General features: G+C 41.9%; 1 protein-coding gene across 2 annotated transcripts in view; it reads right to left on the bottom strand.

The window, feature by feature from the left end:
- Window positions 1-603: 603 nt before the first annotated feature.
- OGDHL (oxoglutarate dehydrogenase L) overlaps window positions 604-16,944 on the bottom strand; it is a gene marked incomplete at both ends in the record, with an annotated part of 44,785 nt that continues 28,444 nt past the window's right edge. For both annotated transcript variants that reach the window (XM_084265058.1, XM_084265059.1), the window contains 7 exons: window positions 604-727; window positions 1,498-1,652; window positions 2,272-2,435; window positions 4,449-4,521; window positions 5,122-5,247; window positions 6,481-6,552; window positions 9,648-9,826. In XM_084265058.1, the coding sequence (XP_084121184.1) occupies window positions 604-727; window positions 1,498-1,652; window positions 2,272-2,435; window positions 4,449-4,521; window positions 5,122-5,247; window positions 6,481-6,552; window positions 9,648-9,826 (893 nt within the window). The remainder of the gene's footprint in view (window positions 728-1,497; window positions 1,653-2,271; window positions 2,436-4,448; window positions 4,522-5,121; window positions 5,248-6,480; window positions 6,553-9,647; window positions 9,827-16,944) is intronic.

The following is a 16,944-nucleotide window of genomic DNA, read 5'->3' as shown; positions in this document are numbered from 1 at the left end:
GAGCAATTGATGCTGTCACCTCTCACTTTTGAAGTTATCTGATGCTGAATTGTCCTGCTGATCACCCACTGCTTTGTCAGCTGTGGCCTTGTGTAGACTTCTTTCCTCCTCAGTTACCCCCAACAAACCTTTTCTTTGTCCCTCTTATTTCTGCTTCATCATCCTCCTCCACCTTATACCATATGTAAGTAGCCCTCCCCCCTTTTGTTATCACCCACAGCTACATCTTACTGGCTCCCAAGTGTTACTCTCATCATCCTCAGGGATGTGCAGAGCCACCACGCTGTCCGTGCCTGCTCTCCTTACAGCAGTTACAGTGCCCACAGGCTGAGACTGGAGCGTCACTGAGCTAGACGCTGTATCCTTGGACAGGACACCCTCCTTGTGCCAGAGGTCCCGATCTAAGCAGGCAAATAACATAACACGGTGGAAGGTTTGAATTTTTTTTTCCCTTACAAACTGGGGAGCACATTGTAAATTAAGTCAGCTGCTGAATTAGTTTATCTGGTAAAGCAAAAAATGCATCATTTTCTAGTATTTTCACCACTTTTATTTCCTCTTTTGGATGCAGTGATTTGACAGAGATGGGTCAGTGCCCTGCAGTTAGAATGTCTTTCCCTCAAAGGCCTCCAGGTTGAAAGCTGTGTCCAAGAACCTTCTGAGCGACACCAGGTGTGTGTTCTTGTTGCCCGTGGCAGCTGCAGCAGCAGGCTCTCGACCAACATACCTTTGTGACAAAAAAGAATTCAGCAGACAAATGAGGTGAGAAGAGAGACTCTTTTGACATTAACAAGCATGAGAACATGCTGCTAAATGTACTCAGTCAGCTTAGCAGACCTGGACATCTAATCATCAATCTTTCCTAAATAAAAATCAATCTAAATTGCACCATACCTTCTGGTCAGCTTCCCCCTCTTTTCCCCCTCCTGTCAATATTAAGCTGTATCTTCTCCCCTATCCTTCCCCAGGGCAGCCAGCTACACTGTCTCATATTTAGATAATGCAGTGAAGACTCTCTTTCCTCTGACAGCTTCATGGGCATATCTGAGAGTCAATCATCTAAAATAAATGCAAAGGTACCTGGACCGAGCTCTTACAGCAATTGCTTCCTCCAGCAACCTAATATTTGTAGTGGAATTCTTAGACAGAATCTTAGACAACCAGAGGGAAAAATCCAGGAGAGGTAAGTGCTGTCCTAAGTGACATTAAATACAGAGCCAGTTGCTACTGGTTTTCTTTTAGAACTAGAGGGAGGAGCTAAACATACATAATGTATTTGAGAAATAGCAGTCTAGACTTTTTCCTCCTTTACCCCAGAATCCAAACTCAGGTTTTGATTTGTGAAGAAACTGACTTCCCCACTAACATCTTCCCTGAATTCCCTGAAGCAATTGTAAAAGAAAAAAAAAAAAAAGAACACCCTGAAACATCAACCCAACCAAATTTATAAGCAAACAAATCAGCCCAGGAGATAGAGAATTGTTCAGAGTCTCATACCATATAGGTCGAGTGTGGTTCACAATAGTGCGGAAACGAGGTTTGACATAGTCATAGTATCCACTGTTTTTGTGCTCTTCCTGACACCAAACCAGATCAGCACCTGGATACTTCTCAAGTTCTTCTTTCAGCAGGTCAAAGGGGAATGGTGAGATCTGGAAAGAGAGGGCAATAACTGGAAAACCTTTCTCTTATGTGGTGGCAGGAAAGCCTTTTACCTATCGGGTATGAAAACCAGCTATTACAACTAACCATTTAGCACCCAATATAACTGCCATGTGTTCTTTAAAGTGACTGGTACATCTTGAATAGATTTCATACCCCATATTTTATAGTTGCACCACCATGAACAGAGGTTGGTCACAGTCCAGGCATCCTCATTCACAGAGTTTTTCTAGCGAAGTAGTCATGACAATAACAAGTCCTTAATTAGTGAGTGAAAATGTAATTACAAAGTCCACTCAGTATTCACAACATTTAAACCTAGCAGGTTGGGTATACAAATTTAAGGTGCCATCATACAGTAGGTAACCTTCACTTTGTTACGTTGTTCTGGAAAAGTCATCAAGCTTTCTGGACCTCATTGTCCAGGATACTGTTGGCATGTTCCCCCTCCACAAGGCCACGAAGAATTACATAATGTCTTGTAAGATGCAAAGCGCTATAAAAATGCTATCATCATCCTTTCTGGCAAGCACTGGCTATTTAAAGCATAGGAAGCCCGTGCTGAGAGTCACCCCAAGGACTCAGTCTTCTTAGGATCAGGGAGCTCACCTGTTCAAGTCTGGTTATAGCTACTTGTTTCTCCAGGTCTTGATTCTTCCTCTCTTTCAGAAGATCATAGTACACTTTTCCTGTGCAGAAAATCACTCTCTTGACCTCCTGCGGTGCCTGAGCCGCCAGCCCACTCTCAGGAATCACCCGCTGGAAAGCGGTACCTAGTTGGAGCACGAACCAGAAGAACGCTCTCAGGGAACTGCCGTCACACTAACGCAGCCCTGTACCGAGGAGGCAGCAGGTCGCAATGGTCACGGGGTTCTGCTGCCTCTCTATTCCTACTTTTCAGATGGGTAATTCTGCTAAAGTGACTTTCAGCAGTTCAGTTTCAACACAGTAAGAGACTGCCAATAATCCACTCCACACTTAACAGACAGAAACACCTTAACAACATTCTATTCCAGCTTATTGTGCACTACACCTTTAAATTGATTGGATAGTCCACCTTTGCCTACATGTTTTTCCAGAGTTACCTGAAATATTCTTTCTTCTTTACAAGATGATCTCAACCATCTAACACTAGTACAAGTTTAGAAAAATTTAGAACATTTTTATATAAAAGCATAGCAACAAAATCTGGCAACTGCAGAAACATTTACACAAGCATACACATTACTCCCATATATTTATGTGATTTAAACCTTTGTTTGAGAGCAAACCCAGCATCAGCCAAAGGCAGAATTAGCATAGCACTGAGCCATATGTCTAAGTATAAAATACAGTTTCAGATGCATATCCTCACCATTAGGATAGCTTTTCCCCTGTGATATCATCTCCCAGGAGAACAATTTGCTTAGGATACATGAATCTGGAAGAGTGACTTGATGGTCTAAAAGATCCTTTCTGTTGCTCTCTTATATGATTGATTAGAACTATTCCCACATTAGCCAACTGCAAGGTAGCAGACAGCAACATGACCTCCCAGTCTGAATCAGCACACCCACGTGCCAGGAGAATACACTCCTGTTTGAGCCATTTATCTTGGGAGGGGGAGAAAAGCAGTAGCAAAAACATATGAAAGAGAGACTGATTTATGTCAGAATTATCTTGTCTCACTGAACAGCAGAATTCATCACTAAAACAGACTGAATCTGTGCTTTATTGCGTCAGCTGGAGTCAGTAACCGTCTTCTCAGCTTTCCATTAAGAACAGCAAGAAGAGTTAGCTGAGAGTCATCAATACTTTACTAACTACTTGTTCTCTTTAGCAGGATCATGAAAGTACGTCAGAATTCAATGTTAAATAGGAGTTTGGCCATTATTGAGTGTTAGCCTGAAGCAGAGGGGACTCCCAAGAGAAAGCCACAAATCTCAATCCTGACAGAATTTCTAACTTGCCTCATTCTACAAAGCTTTTGAACAGTAACCAAACCCAGCAAATGCCTTTGCTTTGAGAAGCAAATTACACTCACCTACAAAAAGGAGATAATGTGATATTTAAGCATGTTTATACGCTGCAACTTGCTTTGTAAAAACTGAGCAGTTACTCTTTCCTGAGAGCAGTCAAGACAGCTGCAAGAACTGGAGACAGACCACCACACCTATGCACACTCTCTCGCTAGGAACAATTGCCGTAATTACTCACTACACATCGCTCTAACACATTCCAACCAGAGCACAGCAACACAAATCACTCCAGTTTCTGGTATGACCTCTAGAGTCATCTCTTGGTGCTGATGGCACACCAGCAGCAGCTGTCGTGATAGCCTATGGCTGCAAACTTGCTGATCTCACTTTACATCACTGGTGTGACGCAGCAGCCCCAGAACTGAGTATTTTAAGAAATCTCTTCTTACCCTTGTTCTTCCAAATGGGCACAGTGTGACAACAACCCATCCCTCACAGCCTGGGGCCAGTCCAAAGAACAGTTTTTATATGAAGAGAAAAGGAGCAGAGAGACTTTATGGCCCATTGTTGGGAACATGCCTGCAGAGGGGAATGCACTTGCCATTGCCTTCAAAATCTGTGGTTGATTACAAGATAAGCCTGTTAAAATTAAGAACCCACGCTAGCAAGCAGATTCTTCAGCAAAAGTCCGTGCTAGATCTCACTACAACAGCTCCACAGAAATTATACCAAAAAGGCAACGTCTCCAGAGCAGATTCTCTTCCGTGCAGCTCGACATGCAGCTTGGTATAGCTCATTAGTTGTCTGTAATACTTGAAGATGACCTACCAGACACCATTTCATCAAAACTGGATTTAGCTTCTGGATGCCTCAGCAGTGACTTGGGTGTCAAAACAATCAGCTGTAAGACAGAAATTTTTCCAATGCTCAGGAGCTGCTTCATCTACATTATTACATGCAACATTTGCAACACTGGTCATTCAAAAGCTACAAACTGAATATGCTGCAGATCAAATTAACATGAGCAACAAATACAGTAAATTATATTCTCCTGTTTTGAAAGCCTAGGAAATTTCAAAATTATTCAAAAGATTTGGGTAGTCCCCTCCCTTTAAAGGGTGGCAAAAAGTATCGCTTATGCTTCTCCTTGAAAACAAAATCAAATCACAGGCTATAACCTGTAAAAACATCCACCAGTAGTATCTCAGGCTTTTCAAGTTCCAGCAATCAGACATGCAGATTACTGTTATGCAACCTGTTATCTCCAGTGCCTTGACAATCTTCTGAAGGTCTGTGCAGACAGAAAGAAGTAAAGCTGAAAACCAAGTTTTAGAATCACAGTAAGTCAGAACTGCGTTTCATTCCAGCCCATCAGCGACTTCAACCTGTGGTCAATTAAGGTTTTTCACCAATGATTCTTGTTCTTTTCAGCAGTATGCCATATGCAAAACCCCTCTTTATGTGAGGATTAAAATACCTAAAGCAAGTCCAGTAACCTTACCGGTTTTCTGAATGGCAGCAAGATCTGTCTTCTGAGGACGTGAAAGTAATTGGCTGGAGTTGAACAATTCACCACAATCCAGTTGCACTCATACAGCTGGGAAACTTCAAACTGCTCACTGAACTCCTAGGACAGACATTAAAGGCATTAGAAAAATGTCTAAAAGATCAGAAAAAAAAGCTTGTAACCTATCCTTCTCTTTCTGACTCTCAGCAACTCCCTTCCTCAAAATACTTAATTAACAAATCTCCGCACAGACTATATTATTAGCTAGGGAAGCATCCCCAGAGATCATTTTCTTCGACTTCTTCCTAACAATATAGGTAAATAAATAAAAAAATATTTCCATTAATTTTAACAAGCTGAGAAGTCCAGGAAGAAAAGGTAAAGAGGACTGGGACTTCAGTAGGTGAAAGACACAAAATAGAACCCCTTTGAAAGGATCTGAAAGCTATCATTCATTTTTTTGAGTGTATAGTTAACTCAAGTCTCCCATTTTTTGTGTCCTGTCCTCTTACACTATTTTAAAATATACATTTCATGTGGTTTATATTTATGTATTTTATTAATATAGGAGGGGTTTAATATATATATATATGTTCATAGATATGGATATAGGTCAGCATACATAGAAGTACAATAATCTCATTGCAGATTGGCACAACATCCTGCTCTGGCGGGGTGCTTGGACTAGATGATCTTTCAGGGTCCCTTCCAACATTCTGTGATTCTGTGATCTAACATGATTTCCTGGTCCATAGTTTGAGTTCCTACCATTTATGATACAATTTATAACTCACTTATGTGCAATTTATTTTTTTTTAATTGGTGGGCTTTTCAGTTCATACATAGCCATGTTTCTCAGGAAAGACGCAGTGGGGAAGCAGATGCCCAGTATCCTGCAGAAGTGTGGACTTTTTCTGAGGAACTGACTGAGCAAGGTATGACGGTCTTAAGTAAATCAAATTTAGAGGTTGCTTATTTTCATGCTCCCAGCAGTACAATTTAGCTGCACTGCAAAAATCCAGGAGTAGTCTCACTTGGCCTCCTTTAGAAATTAGCTGGAGACACCTATTTGCAGTACGCAGAGCGATATAAACCAGCAGAATCACTGGCCCTGAGGAACAGTCGTAAAAAGATCGTCTGCCACAGATTAATTGTATATGACCTCAGCTTTGAAATGAAGCAGCACATACCATGCACTGTCATTACTTTTACTAGGATCAAGTTAATGTTACACCAACTCATGAAGCTAAATCTTAACCCACTATACCTAGCTAAAAGGACGCTGCTTAGGAAGAAATAACCCTGAGATGTGAAGAGCAAACAAAGGACGTAGCCTTTGACAAATTTACTTACTGGGTAAGCATCAGAATCATCATTGCTCATCTGCAGAAACCTCTCAGGCCTGGCTGATGAATGCTCTGGACCCTGATAAAAGTATCATTTAAAACAACATTAAAAAGGAAAACCAGCAGTTCGACATCAGTCTAGGTCACTCACTGCATAAGTACCTCCTGTCACCCTGGCAGCTCTACCCCAGGCTGCACGCCTGCCCCCCCGCCTCCATCAGCACAGAAGGAACACCACAGGACTGGAATTCTTTGTAAACTGTTTTCATAGGAGACAATTAGGGTTTACATGGATTTCCAATACTTTTACCAGCTGCAAGTAATTTCTATCCTCAATTTATCTGCACAAGGAAGACCAGTGAAAGGGCAATAGATCCACTGGGCACAAGGAGCAGGAGGAATATCAGGAGAAACACCGTGTGACTCTCACTCCTTTGGGCCAAAGCACGCTTGCACGCTCAACAGGAGCAAACACCAAATTAACTACTGAGTATCTTTCCTATATTAGCAACACAAGCAGGATCAGTGTCTCTCTCTCCTACTACTGTCCACTGTTCAGTACAGGACACAATAGCCTGGATAAACACTTCAGCTAAACTAGATCAAAATACATGTACACATTATCTGCCAAACAAACCTACAATTAAATTCTGCCTCCCTAGGAGATATTTTGCATCCTGTCAAAGTACTGAACACTCATATCTGCTGTCCTGCTAGTAGTACCCAAGGTAATTTCTTTTAGTGCACAAACCCTGTTAGATCCACCTAACACCAGCAAAATGTGCATGCTGGTCACAGACGGTATCAGGAATAAGGAGTGTAACAGAATCTATTATCTTCCCTTTCATCTTCTTGTTTATAGAGGATGAAAGTTGTAAGGAGTACGAGAATGCAGTGTGCTTTTTTATTTGTTGCTAATGCTGGCAGCCTTTGCTTGTTCAAGTGACAGTTACCGTTAGGAAGGCCTTTCATTTTGGAGAGAGTTGTAAGGCATTTTAACCTGAAGACAAACTATTACACCTCTCAAACCTTTCCATGGCTCCTAACCTGTGTTCATAAAGAGCTTTTTTCATTATGTGGCTGTCTCTCATCATTAACTGCCTCTGTTGAAACCTTAATGTGTGATCTCCAAGATGACTCATTATTTTGACAGCTAGCAATCCACCTTGATTCAACACATCACCCTCCCCACTTCCGTGTGCAGGATTCACTCTACTCCCTGGACTTCAGGAATTCAAAGGAAAAAACAAAGGAGTAACACAAACAGCCAGGAACTGTGCACAACTAGTCTTTTGAAGTCTGTCTTCACTTTTGAGGTGCCACATCATAAACGGGTAAGGGCTGGAGAACCAGAAGCAAAGCTGTGCAGAACTGTGGTGCACAGTAACAGCCCAATAGATGCATACAGCATGGGTATTGCAATATCTGCTGTAAATCAAATCCAACACCAAGCACAACCTGTGTATGTACAAACACCATGCTTAACAAGCACGCTGAATTCAGCAGGCTGGAAGCAGATGTTAGGGGCAAACAGTTACAGGGCGGACACGTGGGGCTTCCCTGGGGCACACGTACTGCCCCAGCAACAACCCCCACCCAGAGCCCCAGTGCTCACAGCCATCTTTGATGGCACTGCCAGTCAGAATGCTAGCAACTGCTGTGTGGGATGGGCCAGGGCTTGTTTCTACTGTGAGCACCTACCCAGTGAGACCTATACCAAATCCATTAGCTACTTTCAGATGAGTCCCCAGTGAGCCATTAAGCGCAGTCTTTCAATCACGTCCAACTTCCGTGTGAACGTGTGACCTAGAGGTGAAGGGATCCATACCCCATTACTCATCATTCCCCAAATCCAACTGTCCCCAACACTGCAGTTGCAGAGAGAATAACATTCCTGTCATGGAAAGCTCCTCTGAGAAGATCACAGATTTCAACAGTCTGGGGGTATTCTTAAATATTCTGAAAACACACTCACAGCAAAATAAGCATGTTTCAGAAGATCTGGACAGACCTTAGTTGCCTAGTAGCTAAGAGAAAAGAAAGATTAACTGTGTTATTAGTAGCAGAGAACCAGCTCCCTTCAGCTGAGTGCTTCCCTGTGGAGAACCACACCTCCTGCTGAGGGCACATCCAGGCGGTCCCTCAGGATTCATTTAAAAAAATAAATTAATTTATCAAAAGTCTTGTGAACAGCACCAGACCCTTTATTCTTTACGCTCAAACGGGCATGGAAAGCCATTCATTAGATACAAATGCACCCCAGTATATCAGGGCAGGATTACAATTGAATGGAAATTAACAAAATTGTTTGTGAGAATGGAAATGACACAGTTTGTGGGGAAAGGGTCTGGAGCATTTATACAGATGGAGCTTGCTACTGTGGCACATACTATGCTTTTCTTAATTAGAAGCTAGAAAGAGACGTGCATCAATTCATGGCTGTTAATGCGTGTGAAAAGGAGAAAATTCACCTAGCCTGACATGATGCTCATGTAACCTTTAAAATAATGTAAAAGACTTAAAGAACAATTCTACTGCTGATATGAACTTCATATAGCACTACATACAGAACTTGCCCAGGCCCTTTCTCTCTAAGACACTGTCTAGTTCCTCCTACTATCCACCAAAGTCAACAGCTAGTGCAAACATTTTCCTTCGCAGGAATTATTATAATCAAAGATACCCAATGACAATGATTTTTGAAGACGTTTTAAAGCTTCTTCATATCATTTCATTGCAGGCACATTTAGTGCAGACTTTACACAGATGTGCCTAGTGTGAAGTAAAACCAAGCAAGCACTGCTAGACACTAGTGATTTCTTTTTACGGTATGCGAAGAATTGGGCTTTCTAAGGAAAGAAGGCAGTGTTAGGGAAAGATACAAAAAGAGAGAAAAAAAGGAAAATAGGGGGAAAAGTGGCACATGCCACTAATAAGGACACAAAGACAAAAGCCCAGAAATATTTCTCAGTTTTCTTTGTTTCTCCCTGATAAAGCCACCCACATTCTTTTCTGTAGCACTGAAGCAGTCCCACATGCTAAACAGCACCTTCCCCAGCTGCCTATCACCATCGGATCCTCAAGACGCCTTTGGCCCCTCAGGGGGCAGATGGCAGCGCGGTAGCTCGCGTTTCCCTCCCACACACGCCCAGCAGTGCCCAGCAGTGCCCTCACCATTCCTTCCATCCCGTGTGGCAAGAGCAGGACGATTCCGTTGTGACGAACCCACTTGGCTTGGCCGGAGCTGATGAACTGGTCTATTATACACTGCGCCGTGTTGTGGAAGTCGCCAAACTGGGCCTCCCAGCACACCAGGGCATTGGGACTCGCCATGGCAAAGCCAAGTTCAAAACCTGAGAACCACGCAAGTAGGAGAATTAGAAAAGACTTGCTGAGAATTCATTAAAAAAAATTAAATTAAAACAAAAACCAAAACGCAAACATGAACCAGGTTTCTGTAGCCCTGTTACAAATCATGTAATTTTTAATGGTACCATTTCCTTCAAAGATTACCAAATAATGTTTCTCCAGTATTGACACCAATCCCCCAAACTTTTCTTCAAACATTTAAATACTACAGGAGTTTTTAAATTAACACCTCAGCTCTCAGCACAGACTTTCATGTGACGCCTTCCGGAGAGCTCACTGTGCCAGGTCTCATCTTTTCCTGTAAAAATCCATTTACAGCCCAGTACTACCTCAAGAATCTTCTTGTTAACTTTATGACTGGCACAGCCCTGCACAACAGTCTTTTTTTCCCCTCTCTTTCTCATTTGGAGGTGCTGAACACGATTATTAGTGGCATCAATCTTCTGTCTACCAGCAGGATTGTAGTTTTTGGATCTTCAAAAAAGCGTGAACATAGTAGGTGCACAGCTGGGATGTGGGTAAACAAACCTTTCTTTGGCAGAGATAAGGTCCTTTTAAATCTCTGCCTCAGTGGCAGAGAGGAGACCAGAGGTGCTCTTCACGGGGAGGACACTCACTGTAAGACATTTAGGTGGTGGAGCATGTCCAAAGAAGGGCAATGAAGCTGGTGAAGGGTCTAGAGAACAATGAGGAGCAGCTCCATACAAAGCAGAAGGGCCACACATTCCCACTCAGCCACGTCGGGTTAACACAGCAGGACAAATGTACAGCAGCAGCCCAGCTAGTAGCAGCTCAGGGATTCTGCACAGAACAAGCCAAGCAGCATGCTGTCTGCTCTTAAAACTTATCAAGGCCCAAACATAACTGAAGGCTCTCAACAGGCTCCACAGGTATGTCTTAAAAAGCAGAAACAAACTGTTGCTCTCACTGAAAGACCTGCTGCAGTATGATAAAGCCCCAGCTCCACAACAGGACCTGAAGAGATGATTGGCAAAGACAGAAAAGAAAACCAAATCAAACTGTTACTGCAGTGCAAGCTAGGCAATTGACTCCTAGCAGCTCTGCAAAGGAAAAGACAGAAAACTGCAATGGTGTTTGTTGCATGTGATACACTGTCTCTGCTGTGTAGCTTTAAAAAAATGCAGAATTTTATGTCAAGTCAAAACATGAAAGCCTAGCTATGTGCAATGAACCTACCTCAGTTAAATGACCATGCTTAAATTTAAGCTATTTTTCTATACCACGTTCCATAGTGAACTCCTAAATTTATCTAATTATATGAAGATATATATTTGATCTCTGCTTGTACTTTCCTTTTACACTTCAGTGTGGCTGAGCCTGGAGTGCTGAGCTAGTACCTGTATTTATATTCTACACCTATAGTTTGGAATGATTAAAACCAGAAAAATTAAAGCACTCAGTAAAAAACAGCAATAGGTAGTACCGCTCAGGATGTAGAGGCTCTGGGTGAGGGAAAACTGATTCAATACGTGCAAAGAATAAATGTTTGATGGATAAGTATGTTGTAAGTTGAAGTTTTCAAGGTCTTCACAGAATATAAAGATCTGTTTTCAAATACAGAACAGCAACATGGGAGGACTCTCCTTGAAGGTTGTAAAATTATATTAAAAAGCTATCATCATGAGTTGTAACTCTTTCCCAAGTAATTGCGGAAGTGTAAAAAAATCCCCTCAGAGTGGCCTAACAGACAGATATGAATCTCTTATCTCTTTTACAGCTTCTTTATTGCAAGATCTGCACGTGTAATCTAAGTTGCAGCGAGTCTTGTCCTGCTACGAGTGATGCACAGTGAACTCTGCTTTGAGTTTTTGCTATGTAGAAGTCACTAAACCACCACAGAAGTACAGGACAAAACCATCAGTGTGTAAAAACTCATGTTGTGGATGGTTCCTAGACCCAAAGGTGGCTATGATCCCAAACACAATTGCTAGTCAGGAACCTAATACAACTCCTAAATATTGTATAGCAGTAAAATCCAATAGACTTTGTGGCCACCAGTATTCAGTAAACTACTGTAAACTGTTAAGCCATGATAAACAAAAGAGAGAGAGAGCAAGCTTTAGTTTCTGTTTCTGATCAAACCCACTCTACAACTCTTCCTATCAGAAAAGTTTTAGAAACTTGACAAAACCCTCATGCTTCCTGGAGGAGATGAGCTTAGCATCTTGACATTCTCCACACACAGAAGGTACTGCTACCAGGTCACCAGCCAGCCATAGCTGGCATCATTTATGATTCATACCCTGGAGACTGGAAGATGCAGCCCCTCTAGAAGCACCTCTTTGTGTAGATAAGAATTACTGCAATACCAAAAACCTATACAAGCAGTAATAGAAAAATACCTGAAATACCTTTAAGAAGGCTTGGCATACTGTTCTTTAAAAAAAAAATTCATATATTGTGGGATAGAAGAGAACAACATACGGCACATACAGCATGTGAGTTACTTCAATGTTACCAGTGCAAGGTGATTGACTTAGCTATGGAAGATGATGTCAGGATCAAGTAAATGTATCCAAACTTTCTTTGTCCTTTTCCGGTTTTGTTCAACTCTATGCTCACTACCACAGAGAGTTACTCAGAGCTTTAAGCTAAGATCAAAGTCTTCATGTGCTGGATGCTCCAAACACACACAAGTAGTTCCCTCCCTGAAAGGGCGGGGGGGGGAAGAAGAAAAAAAGCTGGGGGGGCGGGGAAAGACAGAAAGATCAGCATTTCCACCTAACAAAGTTGAGAACTAATGAACATGTGGTTACAGAAAGTTTAAACTTGTGTAGTTCCACACGGAAAACCCTCAACATAACTAGTGCAATTTGCCAAGTATCACACAACTCCCTCTCTAACACAAACTACAAGAACATCCTTCCAACACTTGACATGAAGTTTTGATATAGGCCATCCATCATGAAACTGAAATTGCTTTAGCTTAATTCAATGACTACACCTAATTGGAACTACAGGATTTCTTTCTTCTGCTCCAGGACCAGGCAGGCTCTTCAGTCAATGTCAATATACAGACTTTCCTGGAAGGTGAGTAGAGGGACAACCACAGGACAAGTTAACTGTTACTTAGCAAGTAAACTCAGAGAAAAAGCAACAAGAGCTTCAAGTGAAACTATTCAAAGAGAAGACAGTTTTATGTGTTGTTTTTCTAGTATGCCTTCATAGTTCGTTCCTTGCTAATTCCAACCCAGCTTTTGGTTTTCCATCTCCATGGCAAGAAATCTTTGAGTCACTTGGCTTCTGGACTGCTGAACTCTGAACAGCCCATCCATGACTCCAGCAGATGCTCATGTTCACACCAAAAGGCAACTAGTCACTTAGAGGCAGAAAGGTGACTGCTAAGTCAGCCAGCCAGCCCTTCACCTGTGAGTCACCGTGACACGGCGTTACAAAGAGGATGGCTTTTGCTGACCACTCCTGTGGCCTGACTGCCTGGACGGCCTTTCTCTTAGAGCGTGTTTGAAATCTCTGAGTGATTCTCTTGTTTTTAACACAATGCAAACAGTGGGAAAAAATTGCCCAACTCCTTCAATTCTTGTTCCCAAAGGTATCTGAAAAATAGATTTCCCTAGGTAGGCTTGAATCCCATTCTAATTTTACACAAGCATTAAGAGACCATTTCTACTGATTGGGTGCCATGGTTGAGGAAATATGCAATATGTTCAAGACTGAGTTGCACATATGCTGCTCTCTGTAAGGATGGGATAACCCAGCTTTTTGAGAGGGACGAGCTGACCTGGTGTTACCAATACTCACACAATGCTTTCCAAGGAGCACACAGCAATACACACAGTTAAAATTTGGTCAGAGCACACACCTAATTCTCTTTCTTATACCAAAACATTTACATGGAAAAAAGTGTTGCTTCTCATTTCTTATCTTGTCCACTTTGTGCTAATAATCTCCACAAGGTGACAATGTCCCACATGAAGCCACACTGAAAGGTGTGATCCTAACACAGATCCTTTTTGCAAGCTTTCTGATAGTCATAAAATACCTGGGAAAACATATCCTAATGTCATCTACACATTCCGATTCATACTTAGAAATTAATTCTGCCAGACTGCTATTTGATGGAACATGTGTCTGTGGTATACCCATCTCTGGCATACAAGTAGTCATCTTCCACCAGGCAAATGACAGTGAGAGTTCCTGACATTAAAGCTATCTGACCAGTGGTTATAGCAATTGTTACTGAGTCCCTACCTGCACGTGGAGAAAATAATTTGAAGAGCAAGATCTGAACTGCCAAATTAAAAAAAAAAAAATATTGGTGGAAAGATGTCTAGACAGATGCAAGGTGAGGGTGAGGTGCTTCTCCTGGAAGGGGTTTGTTGGGCACCAGATATGTCAAGGTCAGGGAAGGTAACCTGAACTAGAAAAGACTCCACAGTTCTGGACATGGATCAGGAGCTGCAGGGGAACAGTTCCTACCCAGGCGCATCACAAGGACTCAACCTCAGAACAGAGTAAAGGGTTAAAAAAGCTGCAGCAGACTTTTATCGCTTGTGTCTGTGGAGACAAGAACTGCACACTTCTTCAGATGCTGTGCAAGCTTTGTGAGTTTAAAGGATCAACTCTTAAACAGATACAAACACAGGGAACAGGTCTAAGATGTGAGGAAATCCAGTGCCCAGACAACCAGGCTGCAAGACACAGCTTTAAAGAATGACAGGTAAAGAATCTGCACACCCAAAGGGTGGTGGATTTATTCCAAAAGGTGGTCTCTGGTGGAGAGCCACCAGAGCTCCCAAACACCAGGCAACTGCTTAGGGCTCAGAGCACACCAGGGCACAGGGGACCAGGACCTAGCACAGCAGCCTGGTAAACTTCCAAATCAAGAGGAGAGAGGAAAGAAAAATACACAGCACTTGACTAAGGTTGCAAAACTAATGCTTTAATTGCTGAAGTTCATTAAGGTCCCCAGATGATAAGCATAGCAGAACTGCTTGTTTCTATTAGTCCAGTTCCTGCTGTGTTCTCTTACTGTTCTTCCGTCACCCTGGCAGAGAACGAGGCGCTGTCAAGTAAAGTGGCAGCTTACACAGCAGATTATGCTGTGTTTTTCCCCACAGCACTTTTCATGATTGTCATAAGAACTGTAGTTATTCAATTAACATAAGTAAGGCTAAAGCTTAATTCAGTATGATTTCACAGTGACTTAAGGCATGAATGTAACTAATGGTTATAGAGGGCTTATCAGCGGAGGGATTTAATGTCAGAATGAGGAAAGTCACAAAGACAGATTTGTGCTGTGTTTAACAGGAAATCTAAGCACAGGGACTAACAGAGGGATGTGCATCCTTTCACAAACCCAAACACATACCAGGAGACAGCAAAGCTCATACCCATCTGGTGGCTGACTGTTAAGCAGAAAGACTGATGCCTTCTTAGAGCTCCATGCAGATGTCACTGAGAACCTGGTCCTTGGTTACTACAGTCTGTTCTATTTCCTAACGCAATTTCTGACAGCTAATTGTATTTGGTACTCCTGACCTTAATAACATGTTGCTCCCAATGAGCAGGAACACCACATATTCCATCCTCAGACTGTATTGCAAAAAAAAAAAAAGAAGTTCCAAGTCTATCTGGCCTGGATGTTACAGCCCAAAACCCCTCAAAGGAGAGGGATAGAGAGGATGGATGGAGAATCAACACTACACAAATCTTTCTGCGGGCAGTAATGAAAGACAGACCCTTTCAAGTATTTAAAAAATGCTGAAGAGGTGGCATGGACAGACTGTAAGTCACTTCTGCTTTTCTATCTCTATCACCAAATAAACTTCTTTGTCTAATTGACTTCACACAGCCAGCACTTAGACTCACAGACATTCAGTTTCAGTAAAAGGGATAATGAGTATCTAAGTGAGCAGATGCACAATTAAAATGTAATAATCTGGATATAGATAAAATAGTAGACACAGGTAAACAAGATTATCAGAGGTTCTTAAACACTCTGATTTAATGCCACAGTACACACATTCCACAGCTCCCTGTATACAAAGCACGAGCAGTTGTTTGGACTACAAGTTAACAAGATTGTGTTTGTTTTATTTCTGAAGTGAAATCAATCTTGTCAGAGTATCACTTTAATGAAGCAGTTACACCCCAGGTGTTCCTAACCGCCTCACAGTAACTGGGTGCAAAGCTCACAGCTCTGCACAGATGCCAGCTCTTGGTTTATGTACCTGCCAAGGAAATAAGCTGCAGTTTTACCACACTGGCCTGTTCAATCCATTTCCACTTAGCTCCAGCTCAAAGAAACTAAGGGAATTCCCAAAATGCTGCTGAGGTGTCGCATGTTAAACACGGTCATAAATTAATAACTTTTTTTCCCTTTGTATCCTCTCACAACCCTGCCACCAAATACTTGAGTGCACTAATTCCAAACCGCTCCTTGTAATAGGCTTACATAATAGAAACAGCAGTTAGAGAAAATAAAGGTTTTGGGGGTCTTGCTACTCCTGAAGAATCAACTTCTTGAAATGCAAATGTTCACTTACTGTTCCACATATGAAGGAGACCCGCTGATGTTACCAGCCACACAGGTAACAATTCTAATAGCTCCTCCAACTGAGATGCTTAACTGGAAGAGACATGTTCACACACTGCTGCTCATCCCAACACTGTCTCTCTATGGATACTAAACCCAAAACAAAACATGTCCGAGAAAGTTGATACCTAAAAGCTAGCAATTTATGTATTTTAAATACAAAATCACTTCAATGTAGAAACATTTTTAGTTTTTTTAAAAAAAACACTCATTTACCGTTAAAAAACAAATCTCAGACATGATGGATTTTAAGTTCTTAACAATTAAAAATATCAATACTGTTAGTTTTTAAGAACTTGGCACATCTACTGAGGCAGAAGCATACAGAAATGGTACTTTCGTGTATGAACCGCCCTCCCCTCCATATTTTGCCCTATTGTTTGCAGTATTAAATCAAATTTCACAGTGGGAAGAAGGAAGAGCAATAGTGAGCTGGATGATATCCAGAAAGAGAAAGGAAGATAGTCCATGGTTAATTTTTATAGAACTGCTGTGGCGATAAAATTGCCCCTCATACATGTCAAC

The sequence above is a fragment of the Gallinula chloropus genome (genome assembly GCF_964237585.1).
Source record: "Gallinula chloropus genome assembly, chromosome: 5".
In the NCBI taxonomy this organism is placed as follows: domain Eukaryota; kingdom Metazoa; phylum Chordata; class Aves; order Gruiformes; family Rallidae; genus Gallinula; species Gallinula chloropus.
Note: the sequence above shows the minus strand (reverse complement) of the source record. Positions and strands in the feature narration are given on the sequence as shown.